The sequence below is a fragment of the Nannobrachium achirus genome, assembly GCF_963921795.1.
Source record: "Nannobrachium achirus genome assembly, chromosome: 10".
NCBI lineage: Eukaryota > Metazoa > Chordata > Actinopteri > Myctophiformes > Myctophidae > Nannobrachium > Nannobrachium achirus.
Window position 1 is genome coordinate 35,757,225 of NC_137819.1, and position 21,580 is coordinate 35,778,804.

A 21,580-nucleotide genomic window follows, 5' to 3' on the forward strand; every position below is an offset into this window, starting at 1 on the left:
GAATGGGCTCATGACAGCATGACATCATGTGATCATGCATTAATGTGTCTGACATGCTGTTTGGCATTTGGCGTTTAGGTATTAGTGTGTTTTGTGCATGGCCATGATGTAATGGTCTACCAATGTTCATCATCACTTGCTGAAGGTGAACATTTGAAGGTCAAAACACTTGGGGTTAAGAATGACTGACTTGCTCTTTCAAACAAAATAAAAAAGTATTTTCTGGAGGTTGTTTTGAGTATGAGTTAAAAGGACAACAAGGTGTAGCAGTTTCTTTGGGTATAATGTTCTCACAGCATCCCTGATCATTGTGTAATTTGATGTCATTTCAAGCAAACTGATTTTTCCCATTTAAATAAATATAGTGCCAAGACAAGTGCTACAAAAGATACATATAGGTCTATAGCCTAATTAGGATAGCAGGTATATGCCTGCTACATCCTAGATATCTAAATAATTGTCAAATACATCATTGTAGTCCAAAATAGGGTCTTCTATTAAATTCCCTATACTTTCAGTCAAGTCAAAACAATATAGCTGCAGCCCAAAGTGCTTTCCAATACTCCACAGTCTATAGCCCACAAAAGCATGACTAGAATGTAAAACATCAATTACAAAAAAAAAAAGAAAAAAAGAACAGAACAAAAATAAACCGCTGAGGATAGGCTATTTTGGTCTCTAGACCCTCCTCCCATTCCACTGCACTGTCCAATAAAAGCAACAACAACACAATCCATTAAAATAAATTACATGATTTGAACATGTCTCCTCCCAGTTTCAGGTGACAGACGTCACACGTTCACAGACAGGCTCACATATAAAATGTAAGTGTAGCCTGTTCTTGAGTGTGTAGCTCTCTGGATTTGCAGGTAGACAGACACTATGAAATGGCTAAAAAATATATACTAAAAATAATACTTTATAGGTCTACTTAAGTTTTAAATTTAATTCAACAATTGTGTGTTATTCCATAGACATGTAGGCTATTAATGTTCTATTGTGCACGGAACATTAATATTTCACGTTATTCCTTAAAATACCAATCTGTTTAATAGGCTAATTTCCAGTTTTTATTTTTCTTATCTTTGAAGAGACGGGAGTCAATCAACAGAGAAAGAGCGAACTCCAGATCTGCACCTGTCACAATTAAGCGCACTTTGTTTTAGAATCAGAAGTTACGTTGAGTTGACTTGGAGTGAGCCGGGGACATCCAGGGGACATCTCCGAGGATGGAGGGCGCGCGGTGGCATCTGCACTTGCCACTCGTTCTCTTCTTCGTACTTTGGTGCTGCAGCTGTAGTAGTAAGTAGGCTACATCTAAACTAGCTCTGGTCCATCGCTTTCACCTCCCGCATTGCTCCCGGTGAAGCTCTGACAGACCCGTCGGGAAACGCATGGACTCGAGATTGTCGGCCCCGCCGAGCGCTCAATACTAGTGAAAATAAACAAAACCGTTTCACTACTCACCAAACCAAAGGTAGTTTTGCGTTGTTGAAAGTCTATTCTCCGCGGTGGTGAACCCCTCAGCACCACCTACTCTGTAAAATACATTATTTTTGTCAAGAAAAAAAACGCACCCACCTCGAGCCACCTAGCGGCCACCACAGATACAATGGTTCACAACCCGGAAATAAGCGGCGGTCGAGTTGGATGCACTTTATTTCATGACAAAAATAATGTATTTTACAGAGTAGGTGGGGTGCTGAGGGGTTCACCACCGCGGAGAATAGACGTTCAACAGCGCAAAACGACATTTGGTTTGGTGAGTAGTGAAACGGTTTTGTTTATTTTCACTAGTATTGAGCGCTCGGCGGGGCCGACAATCTCGAGTCCATGCGTTTCCCGACGGGTCTGTCAGAGCTTCACCGGGAGCAATGCGGGAGGTGAAAGCGATGGACCAGAGCTACATCTAAACAATCAAAACCGTGGATGTGCCTTGATGCTTCTTTATTCGGAATAAGCCGTCTATTTTTAGTAGTTGTTGCAGCCGTTAAAGAAAAAAAATCTCCTTTTTCAGATGCACAAAGAGTCACCCGCATATCGCCAAGGCATGGGAGCACAAACGGAGCGACACGACTTACAATTTCAGGAGAAGGTAAGAAACAAACACAACAAACACATGTGTCGAGTAGCAAAAATCACTGCAAGAAGAATCACGCTATATTTTAATCACTTGTCTGTCAGGATGCAATTTGAGCTCAGGGTGCAGTGACATTTTGTCCCAAACAAGCAAAATAATTTCAAGGATCTAATTTATCGCGTGAGGATTTTGCAAAACCGAACTGATACTTATATAGGCCTATACGGGCAGTCAGATCCGTTCTATTTGGCAAGCGACACCTTTTCATAAACTACAATGCTTAAAAGTAGCATCTGATTGATTGATTGAAGAATGTAGGCCTATAGGTTGCATATAGGAACAATTTAAGTCTACATGCAGTTTCATGACAGTAGCCTGTACAAAGCACTGGTACAAGCCAAGGTCAACTAAAATGAGATCCAAGTAAGCTTTCAGGAACCACTTTATGTAGCCTATATCTCATAGCCTATAGCCTAACATTGAAAGACAGATGGATAGAACAAAGTAGCCTACTTTGCATAGGATATCATCAATGACAAAAGGGGGGAAAGGCACTCATAAGCATCCATACATCCTCTCTGCATGCAGGCTTTGCTCAAGAAAATCAGTTCCAGTTGAATCCTAAAGACGACAATTTCGGCAACCGTGTGACTCTGGTGTCAGCTACCCGCTCAGTCCCCTGTGATGTGGAGAGAGACTCAACACATGGCAATCAAATCATGTGTTATACCAGGTAGGTAGCACTTACCTGTATACCAAAGCTGATAGCCTGTTCATTATAGCCTATATGTAAAACGAACCTGTTTAGTGACATGTATTTCTTAAAATAAGCCTTAAATATCTCCATATTCTGATAGTAGCCTACTCATTGATATTGAATGTTTGTTCAGCAGGAGTCTCCCTGTCTCTCAGTCTCCAGCACTTTATGGAGAAAAGGCATGTTCAGGTCAGGATACCTATTAATCAGGAGAGAGAACTTGCACAGATACAAAAAAATATATACAGATTAAAAAGTAAATTGGAAGTTATGACATAAAGAAATTAGCAGACAAACTGATAAATGGGTAGCCTACTCTTTCCTGATTGGCTGATGATTGGCAACCGCAACCCACATGCAAATGTATTTTCTGTTTATTAAAGACCTGGAGAGACAGGGGGACCCCTGTTACTGAAAAAACAATATAGCATGCAGTAGGACCTAGCTGGCATTGAATACTATCAGAATAGTTAGTAATTTAACCTTTTAACAAAAAACCCTTTGTTTTGACCGAAAAATATCACTTACATCACTTTGTCATTGCCCAGCAGGCACAACGAAGTTCAAGGACTCCAGTGATATTTAGCAAGATAGAAACTGTAATGATGGATACAAACTAATTTATCATTGTGGTATGGCCAGGAAAGTATAGGCTCTATGAGCAACTAAATGCATGTCAAAATGTTTACTCTTTTTTCTTCTCCATGACAGATCCATGCCAATTGATGTATATTGGGTCCGTGTTAGTGTGGATGGTGTTCCCTTTTCTGACAGCCAGATATGTGGGGGCTCGACCCACATATACAGCTGGTGCACTTTCTTTGTAAGACTTTGTTTTTCTTCTCCATTACAGAGCCATGCCACAGGATACATATCGGGTCCATGTTAGTGTGGATGGTGTTCCCTTTTCTGACAGCCAGTTATGCGGCTGGTGCACTTTCTATGTAAGACTTTTTTTTTACATAGGCTACGTGTACAAAGAGGGTCATAAATGTGAAACATTAGGCCTTTACATTATGTCTTATTAAAATGTTTTAAGTGCATGCAAGCAAGTGACAGTGTTGTTTTCCACAAGTTTGTAAACAGAAATCACAGTATAGGACAAAGGCTTTTATCTTTTGACATGAAATCCCATACTTTCACATCTTGTCTTATTGTGTTTTTATATTTGGTAAATTTGGCAGGTGGATCATACTGTGGTGTGTTCTAGAGTGTTTTAGGATGTGGTCTGTTTGATGGTGTGTTTTACCCTTCCTAATGGCGCTACTACTTCTATGATGTTAATATAGGTCCGCTGGTGGCGCACTCCCTCTATCGACAGTCTAAGTCCAGTCTCTGGTCCCCCAGGTACAGTACAGTTCTTATTGTTGCAATACACTTTATGGTCTCTGACCATATTACATGTCTCTGACTATATTCTACACAGTCAAATCTTAAGTGTTAATTTAACTCAGAGAGTGTACAAATGTACAGTTACTAAATGGACCTTTAAGGGTCTATTTGTACACGTTTTGAGTTACAAATGAATACATTAATGTTTAGCATTTTACTGTGTAGCGTGTACTGTACTTTAGAACTTGATTCTGAATCCCATTGCCAAAACACAGGCACCGTGGTGAAATTACGTGGTAGGATATTCACTGATGTGTATGGAAGCAATACTGCCAAGAGCACAAATGGTCTCAACGTCAGATTTCTGAGGTAAGAATCATTATAAAAGATGACGACGATATATAAACATAATGGCTTCTTGTTTGCTCACATAGAAGTTAATTTGTATCAATTCAGTACCATATTGCCTTGTTGATTACAGAGCATACATGGGAGGAATGCCTTGTGATCTCTTGAAGCCGAACTCGGATGAACTGTAAGTCCGTATTTGTTATAATATAGCAATTATATATCAAGTATATCAAAGTGATTCTGATTGTGATTAACATATTATAACATAACATGTTAATCACAATCAGAATCACTTCAATCATCAAGTGAAATAAATGTAATAAATCTGGTGACTTTAGTTCAGAAACTTCTGACAGCTCTCTGTTTTAAAATGGTGAGGCAACATGTTTTCTGCTGTGGAGAGACATATATTTAATGACTTACAGTAGGCGATGCCTGGTTAAGTGTAGAGGTAATATTGTAAGCTGTATAAGAATGCATATACAATATGATATTGCATTGTGATACTGCATTTTGAACAATTATTGTTATTTACACTAATAAATACACATTGAAATGTTTCCAAAGCTATGGTTTGACTTTGGACCCTGAAGGTCACCCTCACTGGGGATACATGAGCTGCAGAATGACTGGGACATATGTTGGTAAGACAATTTGGTTGATGGTTTATACTGTATACAGTGTGTGTATTTTTTTTAAATATATATACCGGTATATGTTTGAAGTTGTTAATAAAACACATATCTTTCATCATAGGGCACCATAACTTGAGTTACATTCTGGATGCTGATTATGGAAGGTAAAAAACAATCACTAGGGCTGTAACTATTGATTATTTTGAGCAGCCCTAATAATCCCTAATCCCCTAATAATCAGGAAGTGCTTTTAGAAATAGCGATAGCCAGTCTACAAGCTCACTATGTGACACGTTGTGAACTTGTAGATCAGCTATTTTATAATCGATTACTTAAATTAACTGTTGCGCATTTCTCTACATTAGTGTATTGTCTTATAAAGAGAAGTATGTTTATCCTTCTTAATCTTAATTTTTTTATTATTATTTTTATATCAGGAGCTCAACAGACAAGGACGTATACAGGGTCTCAGCTGCAAACAAGCTCTCCATGTTTCAGACCTATGCAGGTAAAAAAGTAAAATAATGCGTCGTCAAACTTGATTATACTGTATTAAACGAACACCTTGTTCTTAGACCCTTATTCTTTTTTTTTTTTTTTACTTAAAATGTATTTTGTTTTTGCTGGCTGCTTTGGCACCTTGACCAGATACGTCTCCACGTGTGTTTTCCTGTGTCAAGTTTCCTAAATATAACTTAGACCCTTATTCTGCATCATTCATGCTTAGCATTTGTCATGTATGTTTATTTTCTCAGAGGTGACAGGAGTCTCTCCATCAAGCGGCGGTGTGCTAGGTGGGACTCTGCTTTCCATCCATGGACGTTTCTTTGATGAAACGGATCGTCCAGCACAAGTCCTCGTAGGAGGTAATTCGTTTTTTAGGTTTATTAGCAGGTGATCTTTATTTTAGACCTACAATTGGTGAGGCAGTGTGAAGGAAGGGAAAGGAAAGTACCTGCAGTAGGTATGTCCAGCTCAGGTTATACCTGTATGTGGGCCTGGAGGCAAAGGTCCATTACATCATTAACAGACAGACACAGCCAGGGAGGGAACCACCAGCTAGTAGGTTGTGCCTGTGTTGTTTAGTTTAGTTTTGTTCTTTTCGAATCTAATCTGTATCTTATCTGACTGGTAAATCCTTGAAACCAGTTCGTATGAATTTTGAATGCCTCCCTTCCTGTTCTTTAAGAATAGTGATAACATTGTGTTGTAAAACTAAGTGATTCAAGATTCAATATTCTTTAATTTTTACACGTATGAGAGTAAACTCTGTGGCTCTTGCACTGCAGCAACAAGAAAAAAGGGGCAAACAGACTTCCTGTCTTAGCTGAATCCTGAAGTTAAGGGGGTGGTATGCCCTTGAGTTTTTTGTGCGCAAGCAGCAACCAGAATCCAGTGAAGCAATGAAAAAGGATGTAGAGACATGGAAAATACTTTCTGTTAAAGGCACTTGAAGGCAGTGCAGTACCCAATGTCTTATCCAGTCAGGATGCTCTCAGTGGTGCCTCTCTAGAAGGCCCATTATCTTTGTCCAAATGCTGAACTTCTTACGCCACCTGAGATGACAGAGGCGTTGCTTGTCACCGCATGAAATGACATGAATGCTTCTGTTTCTTTTTATTCATATACTGGTTGTGATTGTTTCTGTGATATTGTTTGACAAATGACACAGGTGTTTATCATGAATAGACACATCAGTCACATGTGTCGTGCCGGACTGAACATTCCAGAATGTTATTATGAGGGCCCATAATCATTTCAACAATAGAGAATGCACGCATAGTTCTAAAACCGTAGAAGCCACGCAAGGGCCAGCCTGGGATTACAAAGAAGAAAGAATTTTCAGAAGCCATAGGAACATACTATTAACAGACCATGACAAACTATCTGTTACACACAATAGTATTTCACAAGTTTTTTTAACAGTGCATTAAGGTTTGTCGTCTCTGGGTTAAATTACTTGAAACATTGGTGCTGAGCTATAGAGTTGCATGATGCTGAAGATACATCACTGTGCAATGACTCACTCTAAAATGATGTGTAATAGTGTGCTCAGTTTAAACCCCACACGATTGCCTCAACATTTCTAAAAAAGGGCCTGCCTGGCATGCCTAATAACTTCCTAATTCTCATTCTACTTCTCTGCCACCACAATGTGGAATACCCTGACATCATCCATTATAGGATGTGAATAACTGGTTTATTTCAAAACTGGCCTGAAAAAACATCTTTCAAGAGACCACAAGGGAATAGTGCAGCAATAAAATCATGCACTTTTTGTAAGAAACATGACAATTTCAGCATAGTTAGTAAATACCATACCATACATTTTCAGATGTGTAGGGAAGTCAGATTTGACCTCTAGAGGTCCAAAACTGTTGCCACCCAGCTGTTTCCTTTGTCCAGGCCCATTTAGATGGCTCTGGCATCTCTGGTTCCAGGACCAACGCCTGGTTCCAACAGTTGGCCTGGCAGCAAGTGTGCTTGAATTGTTGCTTGAGTTCTGCCTGGGTTGGAGGGAAGTTCTCTAGTGTTCTTGACTTCTGTGTGAAGAGCTGTTCCGGCATCCTTCACTTCCGTGCACTCACTGGTTCGGTCATACATGAGCACCACAAACCGCTCTAGCAGGAACATTTATCCTTCACTGATCTCACTTTGGCATGCATACGGCAGGGCTTAAAGGACAACTTTTTTTACAACAAGGGTTCATATTTTAGATATTCATTAGAGAAAAGACAAGATGAGTGTTAAATTGTTTTCATTTACTTCTTTCTATTGTTTTAGTGATTTTAATGCAATTGGCTAAATATGACACAATAAGCCCATTCCCAAGATGCACCGCAATCTTTCATGGGCAGATGTGACTTGATGGGGGCTGGTGTAAATAGTAAGAAATTGACTGCTTATTGTGTCTAAAAGGATATATTTATCCATTGTACGCATGCCCCCACCCACTGAAATCAAAATACTAAAATGGCTAAAACAATAGAAAGCAGTAAATTAAAACATATTAACACTCATCTTGTCTTTTCTCTAAATACATTTCTTTTTCTGATTTATTTATTTATTGACAAATAAATAAGACCATCCCTTGGCCCCCTCCACTACACAGTCCTGCATACAGCACAAAGCTGCTACTGTAGGAAAAAAGTGAAAGCAAGAGCCACTTGTCCGGACAAGTACATGTTTAATTAACTTGATTTATTAATTGTCCCGGACAAAAGGACAAGCCTTAATGTCATGCCCTGCATAGGGGTTCACTGAAGTTCCCCAGGCAGTCTTCTTTCCTCTGCCAGCAAACGCAGATACAGTGTCCCTGGTATCTGGTGAAAGCTTGAAAAACTGAGAGAGTCAGACACCGTTGGAGTCATAGTGGCAATTGACAAAATGTTCCTAATTGCTCTCTGAGCGCTGTAGAATCCAATGGCTGCTCACTGCTCCTAGTTGTTATACAGTAGGAGGTGTAAATGCAGAGGACGAATTTCACCTGTGTACTGTACAGTATATATATATTATACATATAATGTGACAAAAACACCCCAAGGATTGGGGACTATTCTATACTTTTAAAGGAGCTTATGAGCAATAATTGATCCGTTATTGTGTAACCTGTGTGTTGTTGAAATATTATTCTGAGTCACGAGATGCTTACAGTGGCTTTTCTCTGATTGTCTAAAAGGCAGGCCTTGCAAAATCCAGAGTGTGTCTGATGAGAAAATTACATGCATGACTCAGAGACAACCAAAGAGCATGACAACAGCCAATCCCGGTAAGAACACTCCCTGTCTCTCTCTTTCTCTGCTGTTGTCTTTTGATGTGATAAATTCCATGCTTTGTTCAACGTTATCTTGTTCACCTAAAGATTGATCACAAACAAAATTATGTCACCACATAGACTTCAAGGGCAGAAGAATTTCAGGCGTTTGCCATTGTAAAGTGTCTCTCAACAGATTCATAAAGTTCATAACAGTTCATAAAGAAAGAGTGGGTGACTTTGATGTCATTACTATCAGGATGAGATTATGTACCATGTCACTGTGATAAGAGTACTTATTTCAAAGTATAGCATCATGCAAAATACTGCGTCACAAAGCTCTGTGGACACCTCTGATATGCATTCCAGAAGTCCTACTGCATCAAAGTGTTCTAATCCCCTCCACCAGTGGCTCCCAAACTTTTTAGCTCGTGACCCAAAAGAAAAATTAGACATTTGCCCGGGACTCAAACTAGTGAAAACTACAGATCTACAAGCTCACAACGCTTCTTAAATTCTTAATTCTTAAATTTCTAATTTATGGAATTTCTTAGATTTTTTTCTTTTAAATAAAATAAAAAATGTACTGTATATAATGAGTAAATACTCATGAAATTAGTTTTTTGGTAATTATTTTAAGTGTTAATCCTAACCCAGTGTTTGGGAAACAGTGATTTACACCTATCATTTACCTTTTACCATAACACTTAATCTAAATGTGCTTGCAGGTGGCAGGGGGTTGAAGATGGAGGTCTTTAATGACACAAGACCAGGGTCTCTGGAGGAGATCCTGACCTACAACGAGAACACAACTGGACATCACATGGAATGGATTGACTCCATGCCTCACGTCTTCGCCACACCACACAATTGGTTTGCCACACGCTTGTCAGGCTTCTTTGTGCCTACCACAACTGAGTACTACACCCTGTATCTTCAATGCGATGACCGCTGTGAGCTCTACTTCAGCAACTCCAGCCATCCAGAGTTCAAGGTAATAAGTCATTGTCACAGGTGGAATCAAATATGTGTTAATTGCGACCGAAGGTCGCAATTAACACATATCAAAGATCAAAGATCAAACCCTGGATAAGATATCCATACTATGACATCACCTATGTAATAATCCATATATGGGTATCCCTTTTATGCCCATATATGAAGATCCCTGATGTCATTGATATATATCACTGGCCAGATGGCATGGCCCATATCTGTGTGGCTGGTTCAGATAGGGATCTCCATGTTTGGGCATAACATATATTGTATGTATATGGATACATATTATCTATCTATAAATGCGACAAACCTCTGTCTGTTTGTTTGTTTGTAATCCACGTATCTCGAGAACCGTTCATCCCACCGGCTTCAGATTCGGCACGCGCGTTCCCCGCCGCCGCGCGGAGTGCAGTGCCGGGCCTCGACCCGACCCGACTCACGGTTTTCCGAAACCGGCGCAAAACGTTCGGAATCTCCTTATGCGGAGCTGATTGTTGACATCAGGCTGTTCCGGAGGAAATCGGCGCAAGCGCTGACTCATTGTGACATCACTTCATAAAAGGCTGTGACATCACGTACGCCACATGAGTCAACAAAAAATCTCTGTGAATGTGTATGTATGTATGTGAATCTCGAGAACCGTTCTTCCCACCGGCACACGCTTTCTCCAGATATAGGCATAAAATGAATCCCCGAATGCGGAGCTGATGTCTGACATCAGAGTTTTCCGCAACCGGTACTGTGTGTGCAGAGATCTCCATATATGGGCATAAGGGGACAAAGGCAAACAGATGGTCAAAACGGGTCCTATGACAACAGGTATATTGGGGTTTGCATTAAAGGGTGGGGACAAAGGCTAACAGATGGTCAAAACGGGTCCTATGACAACAGGTATATTGGGGTTTGCATTAAAGGATGGGGCATTCATGGGGTCCGCTCCAAAAAAGAAAATAAAAGAGACAAAAACAAACATAAGACAAGCGACAAAGCGTGGGACTGGGAGGATGACTTGAATGATGCAGATTTAAGCAGGCTGTGTATTCTGCTTAAAGAAGAAACAAACAAAAGCGACAGAGATCTCATATATGGGCATAAAATGGACGCAGATAAACAGATATCTCCATATACGGCATAAAGGGACACAGACGGACAGATACAGAGATCTCCATATATGGGCATAAAATGGACACAAATAGACAGATATCTCCATATATGGGCATATGGGCATAAAATGGACCCAGAACTATATCTGCAGTGATCTCCATATATGGACATAAAATGGACGCCGACAGACAGACAGATACAGATATATATGGGCATAAATGGACACAGGCAAACAGATGGTCAAAACGGGTTCTATGACAACAGGTATAATGGGGTTTGCATTAAAGGGCGGGGGATTCATTCCCTATTTACATCGTTCCCGAGTTGGCCAGGTGGCCGACTAGACGCTGGGCCGCCCGAAGGGCGGCCCAGCTTCTAGTTATTAATAAAGGATAACATTTAAATAAAAAGTCCATATATGGAGATATCTGATGTCATCAATCCCATGACCAAACTGGCCCAAGAGCCTGCTTTACTCTGATTTACACCCTGTTAGGGTACCCCCTTATGCTCATATATGGGGATCCCCAGGTATCAAACCCAGGCCCTAGTACTACTAGTTAGGTGTATTGCAGAAGGAAGAACTGCAATATACAAATTAAAACAATAAATAATAAATAATAACACAAATTCGCAAATTCATTTTGTCTTACCATTTGAATTTTCCCCTTTCAAGTCAAGGGGGGAAATTAATTCACTATATTAATGGCCATTTACAGAGATCTCTGTGTCATCAATATTAAGCCCATATCTTGGAAACCCATATATGGACATACTGTGTCACTCTCATGTGGTCTATGATGTCAGACATCTATCATGTTTGTCATCTCCATTTGGGAAAAGTCAATGGAGAAAAACTAGTCACAAATAAATGTATATATATAAATTAAACTATATATAACCTATCTCTTAGCAAAATGCACCCAGGCGTTGACATATGGTCCAAGTGCGTGCCACCGAAACTGTGGGAGGAGTAGCACAGCAAAAAAAAAAGTTTATCTATGAGGCCCAGGAAGATGGATGGATGGATTAAAGTCAGACAAGTATTGTCTGGTTGCCCTGCGGGGACAACCATTGCAACCACACTAATAATAATGTCTTGAGCCATATGAAATGCTCTTGGGAAAATTGTATGGTGTTGGCCTGATCTACTACTGACCGCCAGGTCAGGAATGTTAATGAAAAAGGGTCTTATTTTTTCCTCAACATAGAGGAAATGTGCTTGGAGAGTTTCACTGCACTTGTAACGCTGCATTAATGATTTGATGCATTTTGTTCAAAACAGACCACAGCTGCACACTTTAGATGTCAATTTCAGCCAACCACGATAGAATCCGTCTTCATCACATGACCAAAAAGATCATGTGTCGGCCTACCAAATCACGAATGTACTGAATCATTCACTACAAAAAAAAGTTTGGGGGGCTTTTTGAAATAGATGTAAATGTTTTCAACGAATTTTAGTTTCATACCTCAGGAGGTTTAGTAATCACATGCAGTTATTAATTAATTAACGATTAATGATTTTGGTACCACAGTACTTACAGTATGCCCACAAAATATATTTCACAAAATCTATTTCAGGTCAAGGTTGCTTACCAGACTCATTATACGTCCACCTACTCCCAGTCATCGCAGAGGGCTAGATCCATGCTTTTGGAGAAAGGAAAAGCGTGAGTAGAGGTCTTTTACTCCACTTGTAACCTCACAAAACTGTATGGCCAATACTTGACAAGGGCCCTGTTTCAGAGTTAGCCTATAGTATTTTAAACACTTGAAAAAGTATGAATACAAAATGTAGTAAGACTATATTGAAGATTGATGAGGAGTATTATGATTTGTATAAAATACCTGCAAACTATTACTGTGTGTATTAAGTAAAAAGACACTTTTTCGTAGCTACTACATGGAAATCCTGCAGCAACAGTATGGTGGACCAACCAGCGTTAACCTGGCTTTCTTCCGAGCAACAAGCGCCTTCACAGAGGATCAGACACACGATGCTCGCAATGAGCAGCAGTACATTGTGGCAGAATATGATGTCACAGACGAGAAACAGGTATGTTATCCTATTATGTCCTATTAGCGTAGTCAGTGTTCAGAGCTATGATCTTCAGTAGAAGTCCCAGTGTTTCTCATCACAAACCACTTCCTGAACCCATGCACATTAACCACTTTCAACCACAGGCAAACCTTCTCTAAAGTAATTTTCTTTTCAAAAGGCAAAAAGTGACTCAATATGGTGCATCGTATGCATGAACATCAGCTGTTTTTGCTGATTTTGTGCAACAAAACTAGGAAGGCACAATTTCAGGAAATTGCAAGTGTGGTGGCCCCGACTTGAGTCGGGGGTTGCAGCCACTGGGGATAGCGTTGGAGGCCCTATCAACATGCAAATCAAATTTGTACTTTTAACATAAAGTATTTCTACATTGCAGTATTGATACTTTTACAGTGCTTTAAGTAAAGAATGCAAGTAATTTTTCCACCACTGCCCGTGTGTCACCATTCTTTCTGTCTCTTGTTCCACCGTTGTCCAGGTGGTCATCTTTGAGTCCTGGCCTGCCTCTGCTGCTACGGTCAGTGAGGTCCAGAAGGTCACTGTGAACAGCAATTGTGCCAGCCATCTCTGTGGAAGCACAGTCTTCAAACTGAGCTACGGGGGCACCAAGACTGGTAAGAGCCTGAATTTATGTCATACTCTGTGGGGTGGGGAAACCTCATCAATACCACATAAATATGATCAATGATAACCTGAGCTACACATGTCCATTATGTCTCTTCTACAGTCTTGTGTTTGTCCCTGGTTTCAAGTTATAATCTGAGCTTTGAGGGGTTCTCTAAAATGACTAATGTTAGGGGTAGAGATACGTTAGGGGTGCACACACAACACACATGCGCACGCACGCAGGCACACGCATGCAGGCAGCCAGACACACACACACGCACGCACACACAGAAGCACGCACGCACGCACACACACACACACGCACACACGCACACACGCACACACGCACACACGCACACACACACACACACACACACACACACACACACACACACACACACACACACACACATACACTAGAGGGTAGCACGGGTCCAAAAAATGAGAACTGTCCCGAAACGGAATAAGGGTATTTGGACTGAACCGAGGTTCCGGGCAGGCCCATGCTACTCTCTAAACACAAACACACACTCATAGAGCAGCCACCCACAATTACAACCTTAAACATACTGTGATATAAGTTTCAGTAGTATAGGCTGAAACACGCCAACCCAGAGCCAGGGTTAGGTGAATGACTACACAACAAATAGAGGAGGAAAAAACCCTAAAAAAGAGCCTTAGTTTTTGAGGTACCCCTACCCGGGGTAGAACAAAACGCGACATAGTTTTTTCATATCTTTAGGATGTCCACTTCATGAAATGGATTGTCCCAAGTTTTACTTTTACTGCAAAAGTCATGAAATTGATCCATGAAGGGACTCACCACATAGGCAAAAAAACGCCTAACCTGAAAGCTGGAGTTCCAAGTCAATCCTTTGTCATTTTCTACCTGCAGGTTGTTTTTACCTCATACTTGCACAGAAGGTCTACAGGTAGTGTCCTTACATCCCAGAACAATCAGAATGCAAAAATATGGTTCTGTTTTGAATCGGCAGCCTTTTATATAAGGACTTTCTATAGGCGGAAATTACATTTCTAAAGAATGTTCCCCTGTAAGTCTGGTGATAATCTTCTATAGGGGTAGAACAAAACGCGACATAGTTCTTTCAAATATTTAGGATGTCCCCTTCATGAAATGCACTGTCCCGAGTTTTACTTTTACTGCAAATGTCATGAAATTGATCTATGAAGGGACTCACCACATAGGCAAAAACGCCTATCCTGAAAGATGAAGTTCCAATTTAATCCTTTGTCATTTTCTACCTGCTGGTTGTTTTTACCTCATACTTGCACAGATGGTGTACAGGTAGCACCCTTACATCCCAGAACAATCAGAATGCAAAAATTTGATTCTGTTTTGAATCTGCAGCCTTTTATATAAGGACTTTCTATAGGTGGAAATTACATTCCTTAGGAAAAATCCCCTGTGATCCTGGGGATAATCTTCTATAAGGGGTAGTACAAACCCTGACTGTTTTTACTTGTCCTCTTCATGAAATGGATGGTCAGTAGTTTTACTTTTACTGCAGAAGTCATGAAATTGATCCATAAAGGTACTCACCATAAAAAAAGCCTACCCTGAAAGATGGAGTTCCAAGTCAATCCTTTGTCATTATCTACCTGCAGGTTGTTTTATCTCATACTTGCACAGATGGTCTACAGGTAATGTCCCTACATCCCAAGGCCTAATTCTCTTCACCTCAAAAGCAGCAAAAATGTTGTTCTATAAGCAGTTTATGGTAGTCAGACTTAAATGCAGTATGTATGTATGTACTATGTAGGCCTATATTCAGTAGAATACACTACACTTTAGTGTATATAATCAGCAGCCTTTTCTCATTTTCATTTATTTAGTTTATTTCTTTTTCAATCAACAACTATTTTGAGCAGTCAGTGACCAATGTTTGATTATTTGGCATGCAGTAAGCCAAAGATTCTCAGATCCTGAAGCTCATGCATGTATGTGCTTCGCCAGCTTGTTGAAAGCTGTTGTTTTGCTTATTCTGAACAGGCTGCTCGTTGCATTGCATCCAGTCAATGCGTGCCATGCTGGAATACTCTCATACAAAGCCACTCCCAATGTGTTTGTAATATCAGACATCGGGATGTATTGTTGTCATGACCAGCATGCATGAAAATGGCATCTATTCCAAGGAGTTGTTGACTGACATAGTAGATGAGCAACACAAGTAGTACTGTACAATATAAACTAAAAATACTGTTCCTACGAAACAGTGTGGGCTTGCTCGTGACTATATTCTGCAGCGTGCTAACTGTCATGTGAAGCTTTTTTACTGTCTGCGACGGAACTCACTATATATAGGTGAGCCCACAATAATGATGATAATATAGTGTTCTCGCCTTTCAGGCGAGCCCACAACAATAAATAAAATAAAAACTCTTAATCAAATAAATTCTTAATTTCTTATGTTTGCCAACGTGACTATATTCTGCAGTGTGTTAACTGTCATGTGAAGCTCAACCAATACTTATATTCTGCAGTGTGTTAACTGTCATGTGAAGCTCAACCAATACTCCAGCTAACACAACTCCCAGATTTGTTTCCACCAATTGCGCCTCATTGGCCCTAAAGGCCCTGCCTTTGTTCTGTCTGCGGCAGAAATATGCAGCAGAAATATGTGGGGGAACTCACTATATAAATAATGAGGATAACATAGTGTTCTCGCCTTTCAGGCGAGCCCACAATTAGGTCAGGGTCTGAGAACCTTTGGCTTGACAGATAGTCTACCAGAGGCTTCAGCATGTTCAAGACAATATGCCCTCACTCTCTATAGCCTAAAAAAGAAGGCAAAGGGCCAGGTGTGTTCTAGTCTTGATGAGCTCTGTCATCAACGACAGACATGCCAGTCTCACATCTGCCTCCCACTTAGGATACTTTTGAATGTTCAACAGGCTATGTACCAAACTGGTACAGTATGGTGCCACAATCATGTGCCCAAACCCCTTCTGTGGAATTCAGTTGGGAAGGGTTGGATGCTTAAGGATACATCACTACAGCCTGTCCTGTTCAAAAAATAGCCTGCACCAAGCAGTAAGAGACCTCACCCAGTACGTGCCTCAATGTCTCTCTGTGGGATTGTGTTGTACATAATATTGCTCCTGTATTTACAGTACATTGCCTGTAAACTAAAATAAACAAGAAATTACACAATCATTTTGTGCCTTGTGGACCAGCCTTGACTGTGGAGCATTGTAGTGGCCTTGTGGTTGTAATCCACTGGGAACTGAATTCCTTCTTATCGTTTATAGTATAATAATATATACCATATTTATTACCATAACATAAATTGTAAGACAGAATTCAATTAATCCATTGACCAGCCATTGACCAATAGATACACAGCCGGATTATGTCACGAAATTATGACAAAATTATGTCAGAATTTGGGAGATCACAGCTTTGTATCCATTGACCAGCTTTGCAAATTGGTCAGTCCCCCTCACACTCAAAATAGTTGTTGATATGAAAAGATTGAAAAAGAAATAAACTAAATAAATTAAAATGAGAAAAAGCTGCCTTTGATTATTTGGCATGCAGTAAGAATGGCACAAATATATACCTATACCTGAGAACCATCCGTAGATTCTATGACTATGAAGTGTGTAGAGACATGGTATCAAATTGTAATCCCACTTCATTCTGTTGTATTTGAGGCACATACAGTATTAATAGATAGAGGAACTCTGAAAAAAAAAACTCCTGATTTACAATACAAGCATATTATGACATATTCTTCTGGTTTCTTTTGGTTGTTGGTGTATTCCCTATTGACAATCTGAATGGAGCTCGTTAATTTGTATTGATAATGAGCACCTTATCGATCCTGCTTATTGACCCGGGCTTTTATCGAGCCCACTATAATATTTTGTGGGAAGATCGAGATGACAAATTCTGAACAGAACTGGTATCTTTTTTTTATTGGCCAGTTGTTGTGACTGTGAGTTTGTCTATGAAGATGAGAATTGACAAAAGTAAAAAACATCATTTAAAAAAAAATCATTCATTTGTGTGTGTTAAATGGCTATATATTATGAATAGTACTGTAACAATGTATTGATCGCCTCTTGTCTTGATTATTTAAACATGATGTCATGGGCCGCTATGCTTAATAACACGCTTGATAAGGCCAAAGCTTATTGATACCGGGATATCAAGTTTGTAGTAGGCCCTTGTTTCGAGCTCCTTCCCTTACCAGTAAGTAGAAATGGTGTATGATTAACTTGTGGGGATATTTCTGCCCTTTCTTGGTAAATCACTTTTTTGCATTCTGATTATTTTGGGATGTAAGGACACTACCTGTAGACCATCTGTCCAAGTATTAGGTAAAAACAACCAGCAATAGAAAATTACAAAGGATTGACTTTGACTTGACCCTAACTCCATCTTTCAGGGTAGGTGTTTTTTGTCTATGTGGTGAGTCTCTTCATGGATCAATTTCATGACTTTTGCAGTAAAAGCAAAACTACTGACCATCCATTTCATGAAGAGGACAAGTAAAAGTTATGAAAAAACATTGTCATGGTTTGTACTACCCCTTATAGAAGGATTACAGGGGAACTTTCCATAGGAATGTCATTTCCGCCTATAGAAAGTCTTTATATAAAAGGCTGCAGATTCAAAACAGAACCAAAATTTTGCAGTCTGATTGTTTTGGGATGTAGGGACACTACCTGTAGACCATCTGTGCAAGTATGAGGTAAAAACAACCAGCAGGTAGAAAATTACAAAGGTTTGACTTGGAACTCCAACTTTCAGGATAGGCGTTTTTTTTTTGCTTATGTGGTTAGTCCCTTCATGGATCAATTTCATGACTTCTGCAGTAAAAGCAAAACTCGGGACAATCCATTTCATGAAAGGGACATCCTAAAGATATGAAAAAACTATGTCGCGTTTTGTTCTACCCCGGGTAGGGGTATGGTCAACTTCTGGCCTATTTTTTCCTCTACTAAACAGCACATGGTGCTTTTAGTTCTTTTGGAAAAATGTTTCTTTTGCCTTTTCATCTCATTATTAACATTATTATTATTATTTATGATTATTGAACCATTTAATGATTGTGAACCATTAAATAATGATAGCTGAGACCCCTCCTTATGGGAGCTCAGCTCCCACTGGCTTCCACATTAAACATAACTTGGAACCTGGTTTGTCTTATACAGGACCCATCACCGTCACAGCCGAAGCAGACACAGTGGCGGCAGCTTTGAATGACCTCTGGTCCATTAAGCCGGACACAGTACAGGTCACTAAAGACATCACCAGCAATGGCACTCACTTCACTGTGATGTTCAACTCTCAGAGGGGTAGGTGACACTTCTACATTCTTCAAGTTCTTCAATATAAACACTGAAGGCCTATTTTCAAAAATTACATTATTATTATTATTGTAGACCATCTACAATCACACCGCATTGTGAGCATGCATACATTTTCGCTTATAACATTCCCAAAATAGGGATAGTGGTTAATATTGCTTTCCAGGAGTATACAACTACCCCCATTGCAGCTGACATGCTAAACAAAAACAATGTTCCGTGTATTGACTACAGGTGATTTTGAGCCTCTTCAGTATGAGGTTTTTGGGTCTGACACCAACATCACCGTCATGGAGGTGACCAAAGGCAAAAGCAACATGGCTACCTTCACTCTGCTCTGGGGTGGAGTGCCTACAAAGCCCATCGCCTTCAATGCATCGGAGTCTGAGGTCCGTTCTCTTGAATCATTTCATTTACATTTGCTTTAGGAATTAGATGAAGCATAATATCAAGTGATAAAGTGGTAATGTGAGAGAGACTACATTCTAACCCAGTGGTTCTCAACCTGTGGGGGGGGGGGGGGGGGGGGGGGGGGTGCAGATGATTAACTTAATGTGCAACATTGTTTTTAGTAAACAAACCAACATAAACTTTAAGTGTATAACACATTTCTAAAGTGACAATTTAAGGACTTTTTAATACCTCTAAAATGACATATTAAACATTGGCCAAATTGTCAAATTATAGAGGCAGAAATTGTGAAAATATCAGATCTACATGCTCACAACGCCTCGCAATTGTATTATACAAAATGTAATGCCTCAACTCTTAGTGCTCGTAGGGTGGGGGTCCCCAGTTAAAATATGATTATTTTGTGTTGAAAAGGTTGAGAACCACTGTTCTAACCAATGTGTCAAAAATGTCCTTGAATATAAAGATGATTCTAGCCAGTGAATTTTTTTGTGGGAACAGGTGCAATCGGCTCTGGAGGACATGTTAAAGGCTGAGTGTCCCAGTGGAATTACGGCAGAGGAGAGCTCTAATGTAAAATACTCCAGAGACTTTGAAGACGACGAATCTCGGGATCAGGTGGGAACTAATACCATTACTACAGTATTAACCAGTGACAAGGGCCTGAAGGGGGACAACGAAAAGCCACTGCTATGGGAAACCATGCAGTTGGACACGGTGGTCTTTGGGGATGCAAACCCATTAAAAGAATATATGGCTCACTCTCACTCTTTTAGGAAGATATGTATTTGGCAGCTAGTTTATAATGGAATGGTATTGCTGCTTTTATTTCACCAAGTAATCTCATGGGAAGTCAATGAGTTTAGACTTTGATTTCTTTTGTTCTTACATCTTGTGGCCTTCTGCCCATTAGTACAACGGTGATGAACGAGGGAAACCTGTGATGGATACGGAGGCTTTCTGTGGCCTTTGGTCACTGAAGAACCCTGAGGTGCTTTTCAAGGAAGATTATCCCACAGAATCTGGTCGCGAATACGGAGCGATTTCATTAAAGCAGTATCCCAAGGTAAGATATTTAGATTTACCTGACATATTTGGCCCTTTTCAGTCTGCTGAGATGGCTATAGTGTGATGGATAGGATAAAAGAATCAGAAAACATCTTCAATTATTTTCTTTCCAGCTTTGTTTTGCATACAAAGGAGCATTGAAAGATGGAGTTAGGATCAAGTTCACTTACCGCAACACCCAGTCCAAAACCATGACAGAGACAACAACAATTCCACAACAATTCAACAAAGAGCACAAGTAAGTGACAACCACCATTCATGATGATTTCAATATGTCAAATTAACCCAAAGTGAACTGTAAAACACTAAAACTAAAAAACTGTTTGGGTTCAAGTAGCACGCTAAGTACAGTATGAATACTGTATGATGATGTATAGACCCACATGATGTCACAGAGGGCATATTGTCCAATCAGAAAAGGGACATACGGATAGGGGATGTACAGTACATACAGTACATGGACAGTGACAGTGTATCAAATACTTATTACTTATTACACTCAAAGTCACGTATTGGAGCTAGCACTGCTCAAAAAGGGAGAGTAAGCACTTCAATGCCCTTTAAGGGGCCATAAGGCATCAGTGCATGTGTTGTGCTCATTCTGATAGGAATGGATCCTGTGTACATAATCGCACCCTACATCATATGGGTCCAAAACTAGACTTACGTAGCTAGACTATATCACTGCGTGGATAAGAGTCAAAGTCTTCTACAGCACATGGACACAATTGATTAGACCAGACCAATACTGGGCCCTGATTGGTCACCCAACTCTTCTGGGTGAGGATCAACCTGTTAGACCTACTGTATGTTTCACCCAGCTGGTCGGGAGATGTTCTTGACAGGAATGCAGACGTCGAACAACTTGTTGTTTAAAGGAGTAGATCACCCAAAAAAGGGGTTGAGTCTCCTGTCGGACTAGTCTCCACCAGTCATCAGATTATTGGCTTAGGAATGTGAATGTTTAAAAAAAGAAAAAGAAATGGGGTGTGTAATTAATAGAAAATAAGTAATTAACCTACTGTATGGGGCCCTGTGTTCATGGCAAACACCAAATTCACATCACATTGTGGAACTAGTGATA

The 21,580-nt window shown here is 40.0% G+C and overlaps 1 protein-coding gene across 1 annotated transcript in view; it reads left to right on the forward strand.

The window, feature by feature from the left end:
* Positions 1 to 1,229: 1,229 nt before the first annotated feature.
* Positions 1,230 to 21,580, forward strand: part of LOC308293007 (fibrocystin-L-like) — a gene marked incomplete at both ends in the record, with an annotated part of 57,990 nt that continues 37,639 nt past the window's right edge. The window contains 21 exons of the mRNA XM_080735432.1: positions 1,230 to 1,302; positions 2,018 to 2,095; positions 2,669 to 2,813; positions 3,691 to 3,781; positions 4,127 to 4,184; positions 4,445 to 4,538; positions 4,651 to 4,704; positions 5,088 to 5,164; positions 5,277 to 5,319; positions 5,593 to 5,663; positions 5,911 to 6,021; positions 8,835 to 8,924; positions 9,638 to 9,903; positions 12,597 to 12,685; positions 12,912 to 13,071; positions 13,553 to 13,688; positions 18,862 to 19,005; positions 19,252 to 19,406; positions 19,930 to 20,046; positions 20,342 to 20,494; positions 20,610 to 20,734. Of these exons, the coding sequence (XP_080591558.1) occupies positions 1,230 to 1,302; positions 2,018 to 2,095; positions 2,669 to 2,813; positions 3,691 to 3,781; positions 4,127 to 4,184; positions 4,445 to 4,538; positions 4,651 to 4,704; positions 5,088 to 5,164; positions 5,277 to 5,319; positions 5,593 to 5,663; positions 5,911 to 6,021; positions 8,835 to 8,924; positions 9,638 to 9,903; positions 12,597 to 12,685; positions 12,912 to 13,071; positions 13,553 to 13,688; positions 18,862 to 19,005; positions 19,252 to 19,406; positions 19,930 to 20,046; positions 20,342 to 20,494; positions 20,610 to 20,734 (2,330 nt within the window). The remainder of the gene's footprint in view (positions 1,303 to 2,017; positions 2,096 to 2,668; positions 2,814 to 3,690; positions 3,782 to 4,126; positions 4,185 to 4,444; positions 4,539 to 4,650; positions 4,705 to 5,087; positions 5,165 to 5,276; positions 5,320 to 5,592; positions 5,664 to 5,910; positions 6,022 to 8,834; positions 8,925 to 9,637; positions 9,904 to 12,596; positions 12,686 to 12,911; positions 13,072 to 13,552; positions 13,689 to 18,861; positions 19,006 to 19,251; positions 19,407 to 19,929; positions 20,047 to 20,341; positions 20,495 to 20,609; positions 20,735 to 21,580) is intronic.